This window comes from Malania oleifera, chromosome 7 (assembly GCF_029873635.1).
Source record: "Malania oleifera isolate guangnan ecotype guangnan chromosome 7, ASM2987363v1, whole genome shotgun sequence".
NCBI classification, from domain to species: domain Eukaryota; kingdom Viridiplantae; phylum Streptophyta; class Magnoliopsida; order Santalales; family Ximeniaceae; genus Malania; species Malania oleifera.
Genome location: NC_080423.1, coordinates 82000238 through 82023737, shown reverse-complemented (window position 1 = coordinate 82023737; position 23500 = coordinate 82000238). Strand labels below are relative to the sequence as shown.

Sequence of the window (23500 nt, the reverse complement as noted above, 5' to 3'; positions counted from 1 at the left end):
ACGTATATATCTGACAACCTGCTGAGAGAATAGCCAAGCTTCATCAGTATGAAATGAGCAAATTTTGTCAATCTATCCATGATCACCCAAATAGCATTCTGTTCGTGAAGTGTTGACGGCAATTCGATCACAAAATCCATGGAAATATGCTCCCATTTCCACACTGGAATAGGCAAAGGCTGCAACGACCCTGCTGGCCTCTGATGTTCAGCTTTCACCTACTGACAAGTCAGACACTGTTCCACGAACTAAGCAATCTACCTCTTTAAACCAAGCCACCAAAAGGTCTCGTGCACGTCCCGATACATCTTCGTACTATCAGGATGTACCGTATACAAAGAACGATGCGCTTCCTCCAGAATTGTCCTTTTGATCTCATCGTCATTTGGAACACACAGCCTGGTCCCAAACCTCAACACACCTCCATCAGAGATGTTAAAATCAGCAGCCAAACCCTGCTGCACTTTCTCCACAATCTCAACTAACTCCGCATCATTAGCCTGCGCGGCTTTAATACGCTCAAACAAGGTCGACTGAATCACCAAGCCAGCAATGAAAGCCCGATGACCACCAGACACCAACTCCACACCAAGGCTTTCCAAATCCTATCTGACATGATGCTAAGCTACAATTGCAGATACTGCTGCATATTCTGACTTCCGACTCAACGCATCAGCCACCACGTTAGCCTTCCCCGGGTGATAACTGATCGTGCAATCGTAGTCCTTAATCAACTCAAGCCACCGTCTCTGCCTCATATTCAACTCCTTTTGCGTGAAGAAATACCTAAGACTTTTGTGGTCAGTAAAGATCTCGCATTGCACACTATACAAATAGTGTCGCCAGATCTTCAGTGCATATACAACAGTAGCCAACTCTAGATTATGCGTAGGGTAATTATTCTCATACTCTTTCGGTTGCCGAGAAGCATACCCTACTACCTTACCCTGCTGCATAAGCACACATCACAAACCTTTTAGAGACGCGTCGCTATAAATCACAAACCCACCATCCCCCGAAGGAATGGTCAAAACCGGAGCAGTAACCAGTCGATGCTTCAACTCCTAAAAGCACAGCTCGCAATCATTGGTCCACTCAAATTTCACTCCCTTCCTTGTCAATCGAGTCAGAGGCCCAAATAGTTTAGAGAACCCCTCCCCGAACTGACGATAACAACCCGTTAGTCCTAGAAAACTCCAAACCTCGTGCACATTCTTCGGCCTCACCCAGTTAACCACAACTTCAATCTTGCAAGGATCAACTAATATACCATCACCAGTCACCATATGGCCTAAGAATGCAACCTGACTCAACCAGAATTCACACTTCTTCAGCTTAGCATACAGCTTCTTCTCCCGCAAAGTCTGTAATACTAACCTCAAATGGTCCTCATGCTCTTCCGAACTCCTCGAGTATACCAAAATGTCGTCAATGAACACCACCACGAACCGGTCCAGGTACTCATGGAAAACTCTGTTCATCAAATCCATAAACACCGCCGGAGCATTCGTCAACCCAAAAGGCATGACCAAAAACTCGTAGTGGCCATATCTGGTTCGGAAAGCTGTCTTCGCTACATCCTCAACTCTAACCCTCACTTGATGATATCCTGACCACAAGTCGATCTTCGAAAAGACCCGCGTTCCCTGCAACTGGTCAAAAAGATCATCGATATGAGGTAAAGGATAGCGATTCTTCACGATTACCTTGTTAACCTCACGGTAATCAATGCACATCCGCATCGACCCGTCCTTTTTCTTCACAAACAGAACTAGAGCTCCCTAGGGCGAACTAGGTCGAATGAATCCCCTATCCAGTAATTCCTGCAACTGCTCCTTCAACTCTCAAAGTTCAGCTAGAGCCATCCGGTACGGAGCTTTAGAGATCGGTGCCTTACTAGGCAACAACTCTATAGCAAACTCCACCTCACGATCCAGAGGTAAACCAGGTAAATCATCTGGAAATACATTTGGGAACTCACTGACTACCCGAATATCCTCGAGCCTCAACTCATCCCGCGACGGTTCCTTCAGACAAGTTAGGTACCCCTGACACTCGTCCAAGAGTAACCTTCTCGCCTGTAATGCCGACAGAATCTGTGGCACTGGACGCATACACGATCCCACAAATTCAAACTCCTGCTCCCTAGGAGGTCTGAAAATTACTACCTTCCTACGAAAGTCGATCACAGCGTAATTGGAGAATAACTAATCCATCCCCAGAATAACATCGAACCCCGACATGTCGTATACAACAAGATTCACTGGTAACAGTTTCTCCTGAATTACCACTTGGCAATCTACTTATATCTTCCTACAGAAAGATACACTCCCAGATGGCGTAGTAACAAATAATACCTCATTCATGACTTGGGTCTCAACCCCACCTCGTCCAACAAAATTCACAGATATAAAAGAATGGGTTGCACCCGGATCAAGCAAAACATAAGCTTTATTTGAAAGCAATAATAAGGTACCTATCACCACATTCCATGCATACTCAGCGTCTACTAGAGTAAGAGAGTATACTCTGGCCAGAACTGTATTCATCTGAACAGTTCCCCGAGGTATCTGATCGCTCCCTCGGTTCACACTAGATACAGGCACATCTCGCTTCGGCGCACGACAATCACGAAACATGTGACCTGGCTGGCCACAATTGTAGCATTTACCCCCAAATGACTGACACTCACCCTCGTACTATCTGTGACATCTGATACAACAATCCCTAGTTTGGCTCCCCTGAGAACCCTGGCGCTCGGTATTCTGATGGTAACCTGAGCCCTTACTCCTCTTCTTCCATGATCCCTGACGAGATCCTGACTGAGAACCAGAAGGTGTTGTCCTCTTCCTCGATTCTTGATCCACCTCATCCTCTCGGATACCGATCTCAATCACCGTGGCTTTATCCACCAACACCGAAAACTCGAGGATTTGAAGCATACCCATCAATCTACGGATATCCTTCCTCGGGCCCTTCTCAAATCTCCGAGTCTTCTTATACTCGTTTGATATCAAACACGGCGCAAACCAGGGCAGCTCTATGTATTGAGCCGCATATCCCTGCACCGTCATACTCACCTAAGTTAGAGCAAAAAACTCATTCGCCTTCGCATCGCGTACTGAAGCCGGGAAGCATCTATCGAAGAAGATCTCCTTGAAACAGCTCCATGTCATCTCCTCAAGACCGGCTCTCTGCTTCTCCAGTAGACTCACCACACTCCACCATTGACCCGCCTCCCCAAATAGCTAGAAGGTGGAATAAAGGACTCGCTGCCTATTTGTGCAGTGCAGAACCTCCGAGATCCTCTCATTCTTCTTCACCTAATCCTTTGCTATCGTCGAGTCAGGTCCTTTAGAGAACATCAGACAGTGCATGCGTGTGAACCTCTCAATGGTGCACCTCATAACATTAGGAGAGCACTCGCATCTCCTCACACTCTGCCCGATCTCCTGTAACACCTGCCTTGTCAAACCTCGAGGCATAGAGGGAGACTCATCACTCGCAGTCTCCTCGGAGTCACTTCCCAAGTCATTATCCTTAGGCTCCATTCTACAGCATAATAGGAATCTATCAATATCCTTATAACACATACAGTTAACACAATGATCTACACTAATTGTGTTAACTACTCTTTACCAGGTCCAGGTTTGTCCTATCACACCGACACGAAAGTCATCAATGATCTGCCCTGGTTTTACTAGAATCGTCATCCTAGGAAAAACACAAAATATCGTCGACAAATCCCGGTCTAGCAACTGAACAATCAACTCTACCCATATCCAACATCCTATACTCTAGTATGTACTCACAGCTACGCCTAACCAAGTCTACAAGACCTAACAACCAGGTTAGCTCTGATACCAAGTTGTCACACCCCAAACCTGAAAATGGGATCCAGGGGTGAAAATGTAATCTAACTTGTCCTTGTATCAAACAAATCATCTAGAGATACAGTACAAAGGATGAGGGTCCGACCCCGTGGGGTTCCCAGGCACCCTTAACACATCCAAACACAACAAATCATACGCAGCGGAAAAGGTCTTACTATATACAAATATGCATTACCATACCAGAGTCTATACAAGAGCAGAAATAGGCTCTAACATACAACGTACAACGGGGTGCCCAACACATCCCAAAATGGCAACCCATCAAAACACAGTCCCAGCACTTACCCAAGCACTAATCGCAGTACACCAGCCACTACGTTGCCTACACCAGGATGCTAGTTCTAGTTACTTGAAGGACCTGTAAAAATGTACGTACAATAGGGGTGAGACACCTCTCAGTAAGGAAGAACACAGGTTATATCGGTGTGTGGCATTTGAGTGTTATCATGATACAACATACACGCAGTTAAATGCAGTCTAGTACTAATTTTATACAGTGCATACATGCACACAACACACGTGATTAGCAATCCCGGTGTCATTACACCCTTCGACCAAAAGCTAGCCTGCGACAGATGGCGTTAGCCAGTAGCCAACCCGTATAACACGGCGCCACCGGCACATGGTAAGTCCCCAACTCCCATGGCATCGTACCGGCGCTAACTAGTGGATCCACACCCTTCAGCTTGATCTGTCGGAGTAGGCTCGCGCCCTCAGATATAGAGGCGGGCCTCTGCCAATCTATGGCTAGTGATTTCATACGCCCTCAGATATAGAGTCGGACACTCTCAATACCTGGAACAATTTCGGAATCGCATTCCTATTAGCATTTCAACATATCACACGCACATGCATGCTCATATAACCAAACAAATCACACCCATTTGATAATCTTAAATCATGGTTTTCCAAACATATATAGTTTAAAACAAGTCAAGGCACAACCATCCCTATAACACAGTATAAATCAACATATACACACGGTTTCCAATAAAACCAAGGATGCAGCCTGTTGCCCCCTTTTCCCAAAACTGTAATAATGAAAAATCCATAATTTTCCCCGTTAGATCCCCCCAAAAGAGTAGCCAAAACACACACAGGACCGTGAACCACAGTTCTACCGAGTCCGATTTCAAAAATAACCGATATAAACACAGTTCCCCTTACATTTCCTCGAATAGCAATTTCCAAACTCTAAGGCTCCTAAACAGTGAACTGAGTTCCAAAACCTACAAATCACAACATCGAATATAATCACGACACTATTCTCTACAAAACTATTAGACCAGAATTGAAAACCGAGCCTTGCCTTGATTTTACGCCAAAACTCGAAAATCTCTGAAACGGGATTCCGATCCATAGAACTTGTAGAGAATCCTTCCACGATCCTTGTGGTAACTTCAGATTCATGATTCGAGCGACGAACAACAAAAAAATATAGAGAGTAGGGAGAGCTCTAGAGAGAGAGAGAGAGAGAGATATTTGAGTTTTCTTAGTTGAGAAGTAAAGAGAATTCTATTTATAGCCCCTTTAACTCGGGCGTCTTCGTCGATGAGATGATGTACTCGTCGACGAGGTCATATAGATAACTCGTCGACGAGATGGTTGATTCGTTGACGAATCCTGATATCCCCGGTTTCCCGAAACTCCTCAGCTTCTCCTCATTGACGAGCCTCTAAACTTCGTCGACTAGACTTACATGGACTTCGTCGACGAACTCTGGCTTCGTCGATGAATCCTTCTAAATCCCTAATTTGCCCCTCTCTTCATCTATTTAAACCCATATATCACGGTTCGGGTTCTTACAATTACAATCAGCCCAAGCCTTGGCTTCATGGACTAAGGCCAAGTAAGAAATCTTCCATTAAGAAACCATGCATTATTACCTTGTATTGGGTCTTCACGTAGATCAAACACAACTAGGCTCCACAAAAGCCTAACAAGAACAACTTTCGAACTTTGGGAACATGGTTCAAAACTTCGAAACTAAGGGGGGACAACTGATATGCCCTAAATATATCAACTTATAAAAGGAAGTCAAAACCCAACAATCACTACCCAAGTTAAATCCTCTGGTAAGAGCAACTAGCTCTAATCCAATAATGAAGGGAGAGATCCACGCTAGCGCTTTAAACCTCTTGAGTGATCCACGCCCCCGCGTCAAAATGACGGATTACCCCAAGGGTCAAATCTCGCCACTATAAAGAAGGGTGATACAAACAAAGCAAGGTAACTAACTCTTAACCCAATCTTACTATTACATTCGACCTCTTGGAAGCATTCCCTTACTTAGGCATCGGAGTGACCCCCAGAGTACACCCCGGGTCCTCCAAGCCTACTTTTGTTTTCATCATTTTCAGGTCATTGGGAGTTGGAGAGTAACGTCGCAGGTCATCACCATTTTATTCCGCAACATTAAGAAATGCAATCAAACGATGTTCTTAGTATAATAATTAGGGCCATTAAAAAATATTTAAAAATCAATATGATTCGAGCCAAATTGACATTTCAATTAATTGACTAGTTTATTTCAATTTTGGTTTTTTTTTCTATGATTTTTGGTTGTCGATTGGGTTTTTTTTTTTTTTTTACTATTTTCGATTTTGATTTTTATACTCACGAATCAATAGTTACCTAAACAGAACTGACATATGTATTTATTTACAATATGTATTATTTATATTATTTATTTATTATATAATAATATATAATATATCTCAAAGTTATAAAATAGTATGCATAAATATTTTTTAGATGATTAATTTATATAAATAAAGTGTAAATGCATACACTCAATCAAAACCCAAGTAAATTGTCTCATTTTTTTAAAAAAAATTTAATAAAGTTCCGATTAATTAAAGGATTCATATTGATTTTGGTTCATAAAAACATTGAACTAAAACTTTCCATTCAGTTCAAATAATCGAACTATGAACACCTCTAATAATAAAAAAACTATTTATTTATGAGTTGCGTGAATATAAAAGAGGCTAGCCATATTTGATATTGTGCGTGCATATAAAAGAGGCTAGCCAGACTGTACTTATTTTATAAGTACTTAAAATCAACATTTATTTTCAGGCATAATTAGACAATATTTATGACCTTAAGTAAAATAAGTATTTTTTTCAATTAGTTCATTATAAATACTTTTTTCTTCAAACAATACTTATTTTTTCCAAAAATATAATTTTCATGAGAGATTTCAAATGTCTTCTTAAATTTATAACTTTTTGGGTGGAGCTTGAAATCAACATATTCGATTCAATATTTCACTTATCATAGCAAATGTGTTGTGTATTAAATATTTTAGAGCCAATAAATTATAAGGTAGTTTCTAGGTTTTAGCTTGAAAACCTAGAACTTGAATTTCAGCACCTGACCTATGCCTGTTCGTATTGAAAATAATATTCTTTAGAGAGAAAATTACAAAAATACCTATTGTAGTTTAACCAAAAACAATGAGTTATGTGTGTAGGTGGGAACAATAAGTTATGTGTGTAGGCGGGGTTTGGTGCCACACCAGGCGGTCCAATTGGGCTCATCGGTGGTAGGGAGTCCCTTGTTACCAAAAAAAAAAAAAAAAGCTATGTTGTCACCCTTTTTTTTTTTTGTGTTTTTATTACAATTGTTAAATCACCTTCTAATTTTCAAAAGAATAAAAGTATGTGATATAGCCAAAATCAGTACGCCTATATTCCTTTCAGGTGATCACAGTCGAAGGGTGAATCACAAAAGTCGTTCGATTTTTGGCAGCAACAGTATGCAAAATTATAAATTCATTAGCATTTTTATTTTATTTTATGAAAACTAATATATTAGATGGATATGTCATCCTTTTAGATAGAAAATGTTCTTAAATTATATCACTTGTTTTCATTAGATCTCTACGAACCAAGTGCAATTTTTCTCTTTAAGAAAAAAGATATTCTTAAGATCACCATGTTTGAAAAAAAGTTAAGCCTTGTTTATTTGTGAAAGAATAACTTTCGTTTCTTTTTTTTTTTTTTATAAAATAAAAAATAAAAAATTTGTAGTTTGTAATATTTGTATTAAGAAATTTTTTAAAAAATTTGACACTACTCACGATAAAATGGTTTTATTTTCCTTTTTCAATAATTTCAAAAAAAATGCCACATCATTTTCTGATTTTCTAATTTTATTTCAAAAAGTTAGAAAATATCATTTTATTGGTTTCTAAATTTTTGATTTCTCGTAAAATTTTATGAAAATTGAAAACTAAGATGCTATTTTGGTTATTATTTAGAATTGAAACATAAGAATTACTTTTCACAACTGAATAAATCATTTTTATTTATTTTTTTTACATTTTGAGACAAATCTTGAAAGGTCAAGAATAAGTTGACATCTTTATAGTTCTTTGAAAAATTAATAATGAAAAACAAAAATTACTTTCCACACTACTAATTGAATCCTAAGGTGCCCAGCCATATCAAGCTCCCTTTAATCAAACAATACTAAGTAAATTTGTTTAGTTAAGGTCCTCCTAATTATTTACAATAACTTTTAGAACACAAGTTACTGATATCTCTCAAGGTTTGACGAAAAGATAATAATATTTCCTAAAATTTTGAAAATTTTAGAGACATAACCTGGAGGAAGGTATGTGATATTTTTGAAACCTAAAATAAGGTTTGTGACATTTTTAAAATTTTAGGAGAGGTGAATATTTTTTATCCTAACTTTTATTATTAATCAAGAGCTTGTGTGATTGTACTTGTACCATTATTTAATTAATTATATATAGGGTATTTTTGTCATTCACATATTTTAGTTAACAGAGAATATCGATAGCAACAATTTTGTATTATTTTAAAACAAAGTTGATCATAATAAAATCCAAAATCCTAAGGCGTTGTTTGGTATCATTGTCAAAATGTAGAGAAATGAAAATCAAAAATGAAAACTAGAAAGCAGAAACAAAAATTAAAAATTAGAAACCAATAACTTGTTTGGTTAACATTAAAAATAAAACTAACACAAATTAAAAACTTAATTAAAAAATGCTCATTTTCATCTTTAAATCATAATATTATAAAAATATAATTAAAATAATAAAATTACAAATAATACACATTAAAAAATAATTATAATAAAAATAAAATTTATTATAATTATTTTACTTAATTATTCTACTTTCAAAATTTACTTTACAATAAAAATTTTTATTAGACTTGACGCTTGAAAAATAGTAAAATTATTTTGTAATTTGCTTTATTATTATTTTTAAAAATTTATTTATATTTTTATTTCAATTATATTTAAATTTATATGATAATTTAATTTTAATTTAAAATATATAAAATAAATAATTTAATCTAAACAGAATATTAAAATTTTTAGCAATAAGTTATCAAAATAATTAAAAATTAAAAAAAATTAATTTTCAATTTTTTCATAAACAGTTGAAAATCAGCAATATAAACAAACGTGTTTTTATTATCTATTTTTTAATCATACATAAATACAAACAAAAAGTAAGAAACAATAACAATATCAAACAACACCTAATAAAGTTATTTGTTTTCTTTGAATTTATTTTATTTTTAAAAAATTATTTATAATGCAAATTAATTAAATAATTGGTAGGAGGTCATCGGTGGAACCTAAAACAGTTTATGGCAGTTTGGGCCTTGGGGGTGGAGTGAAGAACAATTCATTTGATGGCCGGTGGGTGGCCGCCGCTCGCAGTCATTGTTTCACTCAGCCGAACCGCCGAGTTGGTGAATTGTTGACCCGGCCTCACCCACTCGGCCACTCGCTTCCTCTTTCCCTTCCCGCAAGCGATCCCACCAATAATGCGCTCTGTTCTTCAACGCTAATCCCTTTGGCTGAGCTTCTTTCCCACCAGTGACTCGATTTGACGCTTATTCGTCCGACATGGCGAGAGACCCTTCGCCGGAAATCCCACTAAGGGTCAACTCAAGGCGAGGCAGCAACGTGATCCACCCGGTGGAGATCGAAACGGCGCCTGCCTCGTCCGCCGGTACTGTATTTTTCGGAGAGGTCAAGCATCTCCGGAAGTGGTTTCCATGGCTGATTCCTTCATTTGTTATTGCTAACGTGGCCTTGTTCGTCATCACCATGTTCGTCAATAATTGTCCCAAGAACTCGGTTTCTTGCATTGCTCGGTTTTTGGGGCGCTTCTCCTTTCAACCCTTAAAGGAGAACCCTCTTCTTGGGCCCTCATCATATACGTAAGTTCCTCCAAGTTGTTCTTCCTTTTGATGTGAATGGTTGATTTTTGAAACCCAGCTCTTTGGTTTGTGTTCTTTTTTTTTTTTTTTTAGGGAGTTTTTTTGAATGTGCAGTTGTGTATTAAGTATTAAATTGTTCAATTCAATTGTGGACACCAAATAAAATTACAAATTTTGTTTAAAATATCTTAGTTCTTTGCAGTGTTTTGCTTAATGGATGGCTTTTTATTTCTTGTATACATCTTTGTTTTAAATAAATTATTTTGGGTGCCTGGGTGCTATATGTGAATTAGTTCATCAATGAATTGCACGGTTGATCTGAGAAAAGCTTTGGCAGTTAAATGGTGTTTCAATTCTTAGGAAGTTAAAATTGTTGAGATGTATGAGGACTGAGTATGATAGATGACCAATTTAAACTCTATGATCGATTGTGTATTTTTATAATCCAATCTAGTTGTTTGGATCATAACCAGTGAATTGAGAGAAGGAGAAGAAGAAGAGAAGGTATGAAATAGAGAGAAAATGAATCCTGATTCAATTGCTACTTCAACCGCCTCTCCTACCTTCCCTATTTATAAGCGCAAGACTACAAACTGAGTAACAACTAACTTCATTTGTTACAAAAAGAGAAATACTTTACTCCATTACAATCTCAATTAACTGCAGCCACTAGCGGAAGCAAATTCATCCTAGGGAAATGGGTCTTTATTAGTCATGAATCCTTCATACCCAGTGTCTGTTCTTCCTTCCAAATAAAGGGCAGCCGCTTCTACTTCACAATTTTCAGGAACCTAACTTATCAGCAAATACTTTTGACACTTCCTCACCCAGCTTCTGAAATTTTTCACTTCAGAAATAGGGAATTTGACTCTCTAAGGGGCTGTTTGGCATCACTGTCAAAATTTTATGAAAATAGAAACCAAAAATAGAAACTAAAACCCGAAAACAAGCAACTTATTTGGTTAATATTTATAAAACTAGAACAAATTAAAAAAATTTTGATTAAACAAATACTCTTTTTTGTCCTTGAATCAATTACAATTTAAAACTGTGATTAAAATAATAAAAATAAAAAATAATACAAATTAAAAATGCTTTAATAAAAATAAAAATTATTATAATAATTTGACCAAATTATTGTATTTCAAGATTCACTTTACAAGGATAATCTTATTGTAAATGACAATTGAAAAGTAGTAAAAAGATTTTGTAAATGGTTTTTATTATTTGTTTTAAATTTTTCTTGTTATTTTATGGATATTTTTTATTTTAATTATATTTTAAAATGATATGATCATATTATTTTAGTTTTAATTAAAAAGTATGTATAATATGAATTATTTAATTAAAAAAAGTTAATTTTGGATGCTGAAGTATTCTAGCAATAGGTTGTCAAAACAACTAAAAACCATAAAATCTAGTTTTCAGTTTTTTCCACAAACAATTGAAAATGGACAACAGAAACAGAAAATTGACAATGTAAACAAACGCTCTTTTATAATCAATTTCTTCACTGTGTAGAAACAAAAACAAAAAACAACAACAATACCAAACAGGCCTTAAGAAATCCTCCTATCTTGAGTTTTTATTTTGGTGGTGGGCCACTTCTATTTCAACATCTATAGCGACAATCCCCTTTCAAAGTTCAGAGCAGTCTCTTTTGTTACCAATTTGTTTCTGTGAGATTGGAAAACATCCAATTTGAGACTACCTTTTTTAACATCATATAACTGCCAAATTCATGTGTCTCACCCCCTTTGAGATTTATTGAAGTGATGAAACTCTGCTAGGATTTCCATTTTCAGATCTGATTGCTCTTGGAAATGGTGCTTTTTGAGTTGCTGCTCAAGTGCCTTGAATATCCTTCCTTTGGCCATTAACGCACTGGATCTCAACCATTCCGATAACAATTGTTATGATCCAAGCTAATTGATCAGATCATAAGCAGTGAATAGAGAGAATTAGGAGAACAAAAAAGAAATAGCTAGACAACAATTCCTGATTCAGTTGTTATGTCAAACCCAAAGAAGAAGGTGAAAAAATGGCAGGACATCAAATCTTGATTCAGTTGTTGCCTCAACGGCTCAACCCCACAAATCATTTCTTGCTTTTCCCTATTTATAAGTGCAAGATATAAATTGATTAACAACAAACACCATAATAACCTCAATCAACTACAACTACTAACTGAACCACAAACTGAACCAATTTTCTTAAATACAGAAACTGACAGAATACAAGTGGTACAGGGTGGCATCATTACTAGTCTCTACCGTAACATCAAACACCCTCATTTGATCTATCTTTAGTTCATAACGCCTCTGAAACCGTAGTTTGTTTCTCATGATCTAGTTCACTTTTAATCAACTCCGTAACTGCCAGTTGGAGCTCAAGGGAGGGACTGCATTTTCTTCCATGTTATGACAAAACTTTGCAAATAGATAAAAAGCTACTTTCGTGTTCTTTGTACATGTGCTAAAACCTGCAGAATTGAGATTTTTTGAAGGTTATGATCGTATCTTCAACACCTTCCTTCATGCTCCAAGGAGACACAAACATTCTGTACAAAGCATTCTTTGTCAATGGCTACAACTATCTTTCTTAAGTTCCTTTACTTGTAATCTCCTTGACTATAATCTCATGAATGAGGCTCAGGAGCACTCCCAAAGGGAAGGAGCTCTTTGCCCTCGTGATTTCTTGTAACTCTTCCACAACCTCCTCTTTTCTCTCCATCTCTCTGTGATAAGTAAATGCAGCCCCATCAGAGTTAAGAAGAAGAAGCTGGAAAAATATTTTACAGCTTGTTGGTATCATTTTTCTTTTTTCTTTTTTGATTTCAGAGTAGTGAAGAAACTGGTGGCATTTATTTATGTTGCAGTTTTTAGCTTTTATTGTTTTTTCACTTGTTGCAGCACTAGTGCTTTAATATCTAAAATTCGATTTTTTATTAAATCATTGTGCACACAATTTTTAGAAAAAAAATAAAAATATAATTAAAATAATCCTAAATTTAATTTTTTAAAGATAGGAATCACCCTGAAATTTTTTTCACCAATTTTAAACCTTTATATAATAATTTTTTTTTGGAGTCCTAAAGTGGGTTTGAAAATTTAGTCAAGTAATTCTGTTTCATTATAATTATATAAGATATTTAATTAACTTTATTTTGCATTTTTTATTATTCTAATCATATTTTAATTAATTCTAACGTCCAATTTTTCTAACGGATTTTTTAAGGCTTAAGAATGGTACCACTAAATTGCTTAATACTTGATGATGAATTATTTTATGGTGATTGAAGGATGATGTAATAATTAATTATTACTTGACCCTGGGACAAAAATGAACTTAAATTTAATTGGTTTTTTAGTTTGTTTAGTTTTGAGAACATAACCAAACAGGATGCCACTTTTGTGACTTTAGTTTCGGTTTCTGTTTTTTAGTTTTTGTTTCTATTTGTTGCCAGCCTCTTAGTTGTTCCAAAGGCCTTGTTTGTGTTGGAATCCTCAATTTCCACTTGCTGGAGTTGAATTTTATTTTATTTTTTCTGAATATGCCCTGCTGAGAGTGCATCACATCTGTAACACTTGTTTTTGGCTCCTCCCACAATGCTACTTAAAACAGTTGTCGAGGAAAGCTTGCCCTGTGTTCTCCACGAAGTCCCTTTTTACTCTCTCATAATCATTGAAATTAGTGATTGGTGATTATGATGCATATGGATAATATTTGCTCCTCTTGCCACTCTTTGTTTTTCCAAGAAATCACACTTTGACCTTCAAAGGGGTTGGAGGCCAGCATTATTGTAATGTTATAGTCTTCTTTTTCATGAGCATACTGTATATCATATTCAGATGTACGCAGTAATGACATGTATCATGTGGTTGAGGTAATAATGTTTCAGTTTATCCATGAAGAGGGTGCCCCACATGAATGTTTTTGTATTTGAATGTTGAAAAGCATTTTGGCATTGTTGTTTGTTATAACATAATATGATGGATCTGCCTTTTAATTTAACAGACTTAGCCATGATGTGTGAGTTTCCTTCCATAAATATGGTATAGCTTGATGAAGAATGGTTTAGTATCTAAGTAGCTGTTACATGTTTATTTATTTAGGCTTCAGAAGATGGGGGCTCTAGAAGTGAGTAAAGTGGTCAACGGACACCAGGGCTGGCGGCTTATCACTTGCATGTGGTTACATGCTGGGGTTTTCCATATACTGGCCAATATGTTAAGTCTTTTAGTGATTGGTATCCGGCTTGAGCAAGAATTCGGATTTGGTATGAACTTAAAGAACTAAGACCCATATTATTATTATTTTCAGTTTTACTTAAATAAATTAGTTCAAAATTCTGAAATCGTCGTAAGTTTTGAGAAGATCCAATAATTTTCGTCAAGGTTAATTATGGTGCTGGATTATGCATCTTTTTATAAATTCAAAGCTGTATACCAGGAGGTTTTCGATTCTAGTCTTGTTACCTGCATTGATTGTGTGGTATTTAAAAAATTATTGTATTCCGTGTAATAGGTATTATTATTGTGTGTTTATCTCCCAGCATGCTATTGGTTGCACATGTGGGGAGTGTTAAAGCTTGATCTACATTGTTGGCCGACAACCTAACAGCTTAAGCTTTAGGTAAATTGGTAATTTAACAAAAGTATATTAAGAGAAAAAGAAAGAGTAATGAGTATAAGTCATCCTCTTATAGAAGATGCAGAATGTAAATTGGGAATAAAAATAAGAGAAAGCAAAAAGTACGGCAAAAACTCACGCTAACAAAGCTAGCTAATCCTGTTGAAAATATGAGAAACCAGTCCCACTAAAACCTCCAGATCAAAAGACCTGTAGCAAAGCATGGAAGACAATCAAGTCCTGAAGCAAATGTAGATGAACAGATGGACCACTAGAAACACAAGCATTCCTCTCCAACAAAATGCGCCAAAACATTTCAAGGATCACCTATGGTCACAATGTTCTAGCATCCTTACATGTCACAGGCTGAGCACCTCACACCTTGTTAACCGCCGTGCAACACTAGTTATAGCACTCTTGCTTAACTAGTCAGCCGACTTGCTTAACTAGTCAGCCAAAAGTATGCCACAGTTTGACCACATGAACAAATTCTTAGCCATTAAATACACTGTTAGGGAAAAACAGTGAACAAGTAAGCAAGTAGACAACGGTTGCATGGTAAACAGTAAAGCAATGTAATTCATTCTTAACACCTTCATAGGCAAAGTGTGTTTAGCAAGGGAAGCAAGTAAACTAAACACATTTACATATGCTAGTGAGTTTTACAATGTGTGATGAACACTCACCCTCCCTTAAAGAGCTTTCTATGCGATTCTAGCTCTAGCACTAGGAAATGTAAAACTAACCGTGGAGTTATGCTCCCATTTTATTCCAAGGCATTACAACACTCAATGAATAAAACCTATACAACTATTTACATTATGGCTACCCATCCCATGCACACAAGACAAATAGTCACACACAAGCATAATGCCTAGAACAAGCATTATGCCAGACAATCCAAATAACTTTCTCTACAAAGTGCAAGCTGCTCAACAATGTATGAGTAAATAAGTATGAGACTAATCCCTACTATGATGGGGCTTTATACAACCTCATCTCTTACAACAGATTGTTGCTCTTTACTCTATTAATGGTGGCTAACCCACCAAAAAAAAAAATACAACTTGACCTTTGATGCTATTTTGGCTTTCCCAATAGGATAATCAAGAGGGCAAGTGGTAGGGGAATGAATCAAATGTGAATAAAGGGATTTGCAAGAAAACACCCTAAAAGTACCCGAAGCCCATATCCTATAATCCCTTCTAGAAGAAGATTGAAAGGAAGCCTACAAGTTCAGTAATAAGGGAAATTCCTTGGCCTCCTGATTATTGAGGGGCCAAACTGTTTGATTTAAATAAAAAATAAAAAAAAATTCTATTTTCTGTTTTTGTTGCATTGCAATAAAAAAACAGGTGGTGACAACATTGTTGTCCAAATTGCTAGTTTTATGGTGGCAATTTTCTGGTTTTTAGTTATGTAAGTAATATTTTATCTAGAATTATTATTGTTGGTTTAATTATTTCAAAAATTTTAATTTTAATGAACAAGGTTAATTAAATATTGAAATCTATAAAAGGCTAAAGAAATAATAAAAATCATCTTCAATATATTTTCTCAATTTTCAACATTCATATACAATAGGATTGTTCTTAGAGTACTAAAACGTGTGCCTAAAAATATAATAATTATAATTAATTTTTTTAATTATAATATCTTTTAAATTTTATTCTTTTGCATTTTTATTATTCTAATTATATTTATTAATCAATTCTTTTACATTTTTATTATTCTAATAATTGTATTTATTATGTTATTTAATCCAAGGACAAAAATGAACACGTGTGCAATTAGATTTTTCGTTGACTCAATTTTGGGGATTTTAACCAAATTAGTTTTCAGTTTTTAGTTGTTAGTTATAGTTTTGAATTTGTTCCTTTTTCTTTTTTTGTTTTCATAATTTTTTATGATGATATCAATTGACCCCAAAGCTTTTCCAAAATAATAGTTCCAAGAAACACAATTCACATCACGAATTAAAAATTGAGGAAATAGATGCATTATGAATAGGGTAAGGTGAAAAAGAGAAGGTAAAGTAGCACAAGAAGGTTGCTCCCCTACCTAAATATCCTCCCAGAAACTAATTCAATAACCATCCAATGTGTATGTAATAAATGCAAAGAAAAGTTGAATTTATTGAATGAAGAATGACAATCCCTAATGAAAACCTGGAGAGAAAAAAGGTGTCTTCCAACCATTCTGGTGCTTACAAACTCTACCAACCTCAGATACAGACTGAGGATTATCACCCTATGGAACACCTTGATAAGTTTAAGCTATTCCAGAACCTGAAAACCTGCCAGAGAAGTTAAATCAGGAGCAACATTCTCAAGGACTCAAATTAATGGCACCTTAACAACTTTTACCCATATTAATTCTTCTTGGAACACTCTAACTGATCTTTAGAAGGGCAAAGACATTTTTAAAAGTTAAAGACATGGTCAGAATGGAAGAAAATGGTATCATCAACAAATTGCCAGTGAGAAACAACCGCAGTACCATTACTCACTGAAAGACCCTTTGTAAAACCTGTCTACAACCTGCTCAATCATTCTACTTAAAACAGCCACTACCAAAATATAAAGTAGTGGGCATGTAGGGATCCCCTAGATACACTCCTTAGATGCTGAAACTGAGTCTTGGGTGCTCCATTGATAATTACAGAAAAGGTAGTTGAGGTAAGAAAACCCCTAATTCAACATATCCATTTCAATCTAAAGCACTTCCTATCCAAAACCATGCCTAAAAAGGTTCAAAATCACTCTGTCACAGGCTTTCTCAAAGTCTCACCATAAAACTAACCCCCTCCTGTTTCTCTTCCAAACATCCTCAACTACCTTGTTTGCCACTAAGCAGCATGTTGAATCTGCCTGTCACCCACAAAAGCAGCTTGTGAACTAGCAGCCATGGATTCTAAAACCTCACTTAACCTATCAGTAAGAATCTTAACAACGATCTTATAAAACTAATGGTTATGCTGATAGGTCTAAAATCTTTCACTGTGATTGATCGTTCTTATGCATTAAGGAATGAAAGTAGAAATCATACTTTTACCAATCACCTTATTTAAATAAAATTCCTGAAAGACCTTCCAAAGGTCTGTCTTGACCAAGCTTAGCTTCCCTATCTCCTCCTCCTCGAAACTCCTCCCCAACCAGGAATTCGTATAACATGAAATCAGACGCAAGTGTAACTGCTCATAGGCCTAAACAAAATCTATTTGGAAGGGTTTTTGGTTATCTCCTCCACAGTCAGGGTAGGGTCACTACAACTACTCCATCACTGTCTCCTCTTCAATCAGATTCTTCATTCTCCTAGCACTAGCAACCCCATGAAAAAACCTGGAGCTATAATCCCCTTCATTCATCCACTACCCTAACCTTCTGTGGCCAACTCTTATCCTCCAAAAGCAAATCCTCTAACTCATTAGAGAGAAGTTCTTCTCACGGCCGTACCCTCAGGAACATCATCCACACCCTCCAATGGCAGACTTTAAAAAAAAAAATTATAGAAAATTCTAGACTTCATTTCCTGCAAAATATCAGCCTTGTAACTCCCATATAACAAAAAACCTCAACATTCCTTTTCTTCAAAGCCTCCTTGAGAAATTTCAATTGTTTCATAAACCTACCTCTCAGCGTAGCAATCTCTCATGAAAAGAATTGAGTAGTAAGCCACATGTTCTTGAAATGGATCGGAGACTCACTTTACTAGATTCCAAAATATTAGGAAAATGATCACAGACTGGTCATATAGTTATGGAAACCCATCCTATTCAAAAAATTGGATATAGAACAGCTCTCCTCCCTCTACCGACCAAGAGAATATGGCAGTTACCACAGGAAAGTCCCTCAACCATACAACTAACAAAATCATCAAAATGCATCAAAATCATCAAAATAATCAAATGCTTCAGTTAGATGTAAACTTGGAGCTGCCTTGCTTCTCATTTGGTTATCTAATATTATTAAAAGTCCCTCTAGTGTCTAGTCCCCTACTAACCAATATGGAGCACAATCCCAAACACATACAAGCACTCATTCCAAAAAAGAGATCTAGGAGCAGGCCAAGAGGGTCCATAAACAAAAGAGAACAACCATTGACCCATTGATCCTTTCCCTGAATTTCCAGCAAACCTGATAGAGAAAATGACCTGGGAAGAGTGTCCACCATAGAAGCATTCCTGCCTGTGACCACCTCACCTGGCCATGCATGTGTGATGGTGAATACAAAGAAGGAAGACACTAACAATCTTTAAAAAGGAGATTCCCAAATACTTCTAACCAACAGTCCATCCACCGACTCTAAGTTTCTTGCAGCATTGGCATCATCAAGAGAGGCTGTCAAAATAACCAAATATTATAAATTTTATGAAATTTCATAGACTTTCGGGATATCTGCAGTATAATCATGTCATACATTTCGCTGTATTGACCTACGATTGTGTATATTTTAACCAATGTTGCCTATTCTCTGTATGTTGAGCAGTTTCATTGACACCAAACATGTTGCATTTGGTTGCTAGGAGAAGAGAAGCAGCAACGTCTCTTCATTTTTGCTAAATAAAAAATGTCACTAAATTGTTCTATGCTTTTATCTTCTGCACCTTTTTTTCATGGATATGGCCTTTAGGAACAGTTGCATTAACCAACCAATCAGACGATTACTAGTTAATTTTTTAGGTTTTAGTCTACAATAATTACCTGAGATGAAAATATCAAGCCACATATGTAAGGATCACCATCCTGTGATTGCTTGGTTCTTGATATGGTCTCAGTTATATACTGTTTAATTTCCCCTCAGTTCATGAGCACATCAATGTAATATTAGCTGATTCAGCATTGTGCTGCGTACATGACATATCCTGTGGCCATATTGTCTCTCTAAGTGCCTGCATGGTGGATGAGCAAAATTTCATAGGAGGTTTAATTGCTTGATTTTTTTCTTTTTTGTTATTTTTTTGGTCCATTGGAGGCCCATTAGGGGGGGCTGCACAACGGGAGGTAAGCAAGATATTTGGTGGTTACACTCAAGCTAGAAAATCACAATTTCACAGAAACAGCCTTTCCAATTGTGGAGGTAACACTGTGTACATCATGCCCCTCCTAGACCCCTGATGTGGTGTGTGAGCTTTGTGCACTGAGTGTTGTGTTTAATATATCTGGTGGTTAGCAGCAAGCAAATCTATGCTTGTTTTAAAGTAAACAGGAGAAGTTTACTCACTTATTACATGTCAAATTTAATGTGGCTATGTGGTTCCACCAGATAATTTACACTGGGAACTTTGTAAGTCCAGTTGCCCTTTTCATTTTTTGTGCTTAATTTAATCCGGAAGTCCCTAGTATGGTTAGCATTAAGCATTTGCTCTGTAATTTTTTTGCGTTGCACTTTCTGGCTTTGTGATGACAGTTTCCTCTAATTTTTAGCTATGGAATGTTATTTATGCATGCCGATACATTTTTTTAGCTAAAGTCCTTCCCAATTTTTGTGTGTGCTTTTTTGTAGTGCGGATTGGGTTGCTGTATTTGATCTCTGGGTTTGGGGGAAGTTTACTGTCTGCTCTTTTTGTTCAGTCAAATATATCTGTTGGTGCTTCGGGTGCGCTTTTTGGATTGCTGGGAGGCATGCTTTCTGAGTTAATCACAAATTGGACAATATATGCTAATAAGGTGGTTATTAGGTCACTTTTAATAGAGCACTGACATTCCATAAGAAATTTATATCTGGTTGTTTAAATTGCTTGGCCTAATTATCTCACAATTCATATGCACGTGTTCAGGTGGCAGGATTGTTGACCCTCCTGGTCATTATTGTAATCAATTTAGCAGTGGGAATTCTCCCTCATGTGGACAACTTTGCACACATTGGGGGATTTTTTTCAGGTTTTCTTCTTGGTTTTGTGTTTCTGATCCGCCCTCAGTTTGGCTGGGTTAGTCAAAGATATTCTCCGCCTGGATCTTCAACATCTGCTAAACCTAAATTCAAGATATATCAGTGCATCTTGTGGTTCATTTCTCTGATCCTTTTACTTGTTGGGTAAGTCCGAAATTTGTTTTGTTTTTTCAATCTAATCCCATTTCTTTGTCTTGATAGCACTTAAAAACAAAAAAAATTCATGGTGTTATAATCTCTAATTTGTTCTGGTCTTTGCAAATTTAATCTTACAGTCGTAGATTCCTGGCCAAAATTTGACCCTAACTTGGGCTGGCTGGAATTTTAGTACCTCTGTTGTTGATGTCAAAGACATCAAGTAAACTCCGAAATGCAAAACATGTGTGAACTTTGAGACTTGAACATTTTTCCTATTAGCAGGAGATAAATGGTAGATGCCAGAGAAGTGGACATGGTTCTGCTCATGACACTTCGGCAACTTTGCATATGACTACTAATAATCTCTTCCACCAACCCAACCCAGTGGGATCTGCATTCTGTTTGGCCTGCGCAGAAATCTTGATATTTTGACATGCTAATTTTGACAGGTTAACCATTGGCCTGATTTTGCTGCTTCGAGGAGTTGATGGAAATGACCACTGTTCTTGGTGTCATTACTTGACTTGTATCCCTACTTCAAGGTGGAGCTGCAACAAAGAGCCTGATTACTGCATGGTAACTAACACAGCACCTCCTTTTCCTTATTTACCAACCAGGGTCCTTGATTAGTTCCTTGTATGCTGAATCATAGATTGATTCTTAAAATTGGCCCACTTTGCTGTGGTGAAGCGGCTTTATGCACAAAATAGTTTTGCCATCCAAGCCAATTGAACTGTAAGATTTTTCACTGCATTGATAAAAGGAAAAGCTAATGAGAAAATCTGATACACATGCAGCCTTTTGAAAGAAAGGATCACAAATTTGTTAGGGGAAAAGCTAATTTTAGCCAATACACGTGAACTGGATTTGTGATCTATGATTCAGTTTCCACGAGTTCCACTATATGTCATGCTAGAATTGGCCAAAACCAAGGTTCAATTTTTCTTTTTCAGTGGTCTGGGGCATACTTTGGCTGGAAAATGCTCATTTGGCATCTGTAGGTCTCAAATTCGGAAAACACATTTACTTACCATTATTTATATTGGTTAATGTGCAATACTCTTCCCGTTTTGCAGTCAACACAAATAGGCAACCAGCTCAACATAACATGCTCAAGCAGTGGAAAAACTGGTATATACTCATTGTCCGATGCAACCAGTTCCCAAATCCAGGGGCTATGTACTCAGCTGTGCAACTAGGGTTTATACAAATTGATGGCCTGGAGACTGGCATGTGCAGCTGCCTCCTTGTATGTGAAATTCATCTGTGCAAATGTGTTGCAGTGCTACTATGATGGTCTTCCTCTTGTCACATGGCTTTTGTTCACTGTTATATATATATATATATTTTATAACTTTGTAAATTGACCTTTACAATGGAAATAATAGCTTGTTTACTTGATTTCTTTTACGACTTTCACAAAAAAAAAACAGGCAATGTGGTAGTGTAGATGCAGTAAAACGAAGACATGGTAGATTGATATTTTGACAATATAAGCAGGAAACATGGTAATGGTAGTTTTGCTTAAAGGTTCCAATCTTGGAGGGAAGGGGAGGGTTGCCCCTTTTATAGGACCTTTGGTGACCCAAATAAGATTATTATTATTGATCTTTACTCCTCAGCAAGGAAATAAAATAACTTGACATTAACCTTATCACAAGGGTGATTAGGGTCTGTTAGATTAAGGTCTGATACCACTTATGAAGAAACAAATTATGACAATGTATTGTTTATGTTATTAGTTTATTATTATTATTATTATTTTTTATTGTTGATTTTTATTTTTAAGAAAAAGTTCAGTCAGATTTTATGGATTTTAATTATTTTGGCACCACCTAAGTACTTTAATATCTAAAAGTAAATTTGTAGATTAAGTCATTCATTAAATTATAATTCTTAATTAAAATTAAAATTAGATGACCATGTGACTTTAAAATGCAATTGAAAAAATATATCCATAAAATTTCTAAAATTCTAGAAGAAATGCTAGTCATTTAATTTTTGTTAACTATTTTTTTGAGTTGTCATGTACCATAAGATTTTTCTTGACTTCTTGTAACATTAAGAAGTGAATTTTGAAATGGTATAAATAAGTAAAATAATTATAATAATTTTTAATTTATATTCTTTGTATTTTAATAATTTTTCAAAAATTATTATTTTATTAAATAATAAAAATGAGCATTTGTTTAATCAAGTTTTTAGTTTATTTTAGTTTTACAAATATTAATCAAATAGGTTTCTAATTTTGATTTTTAATTTTTTGTTTTGATTTTTAGTTTTTATTTTTTAAATTATGTTTCTATAATTTTTCATAATAATACCAATTTACTTTTGGACTCATAACATTAATCTCGCAAGTGAGAAAACTCAACTTTGATAAGTTAAAATTTAGAGTCACATCATAAAGTGGCGTCTCCGTCAAAGTAATTTTTAATAAGCAATTTATGAATCTTATTTTATTTTATTTCCTTTGACTTTGGGGTAGAGAGGCATGTTTTTAGGTACATAGATATTTTTTTTTATCAATTAATAGATATATTTTTTTTATCAATTAAATGACTAGTTTAATAAAGCACAAAGTAAGGGTAAAATGACCCACGTGTTTAAAATCAAATAGTAGAATGGAATTGAACGAAACTAAGTTGAGTGGGATGGAATTGGATTGATTGGTTCAATTTTTACACATTTCATTTAAATTTTTATTGCATTTCTACTCCATTCCAT

At 35.9% G+C, this 23500-nt stretch overlaps 1 protein-coding gene across 1 annotated transcript; it reads left to right on the top strand.

Annotated features, from left to right (window-relative positions):
• The first annotated feature begins 9498 nt into the window (after positions 1-9498).
• Positions 9499-22178, top strand: LOC131159220 (RHOMBOID-like protein 1). The gene is made up of 6 exons (XM_058113947.1): positions 9499-10111; positions 14227-14390; positions 20249-20412; positions 20523-20779; positions 21223-21349; positions 21850-22178. The coding sequence occupies exons 1-6, from the start codon at positions 9795-9797 to the stop codon at positions 21970-21972; spliced, it is 1152 nt and encodes a 383-aa protein (XP_057969930.1). The 5' UTR covers positions 9499-9794; the 3' UTR covers positions 21973-22178.
• Positions 22179-23500: the final 1322 nt, after the last annotated feature.

Bases quoted from the DNA above. Each gene is read 5' to 3' on its own strand.
- LOC131159220 (XM_058113947.1), top strand. From the start codon at position 9,795: ATGGCGAGAGACCCTTCGCCGGAAATCCCACTAAGGGTCAACTCAAGG. The intron at 20,780-21,222 runs GTAAGTCCGAAA...TAATTTTGACAG, and splicing joins CTGATCCTTTTACTTGTTGG to GTTAACCATTGGCCTGATTT. The intron at 21,350-21,849 runs GTAACTAACACA...CCCGTTTTGCAG, and splicing joins AAGAGCCTGATTACTGCATG to TCAACACAAATAGGCAACCA.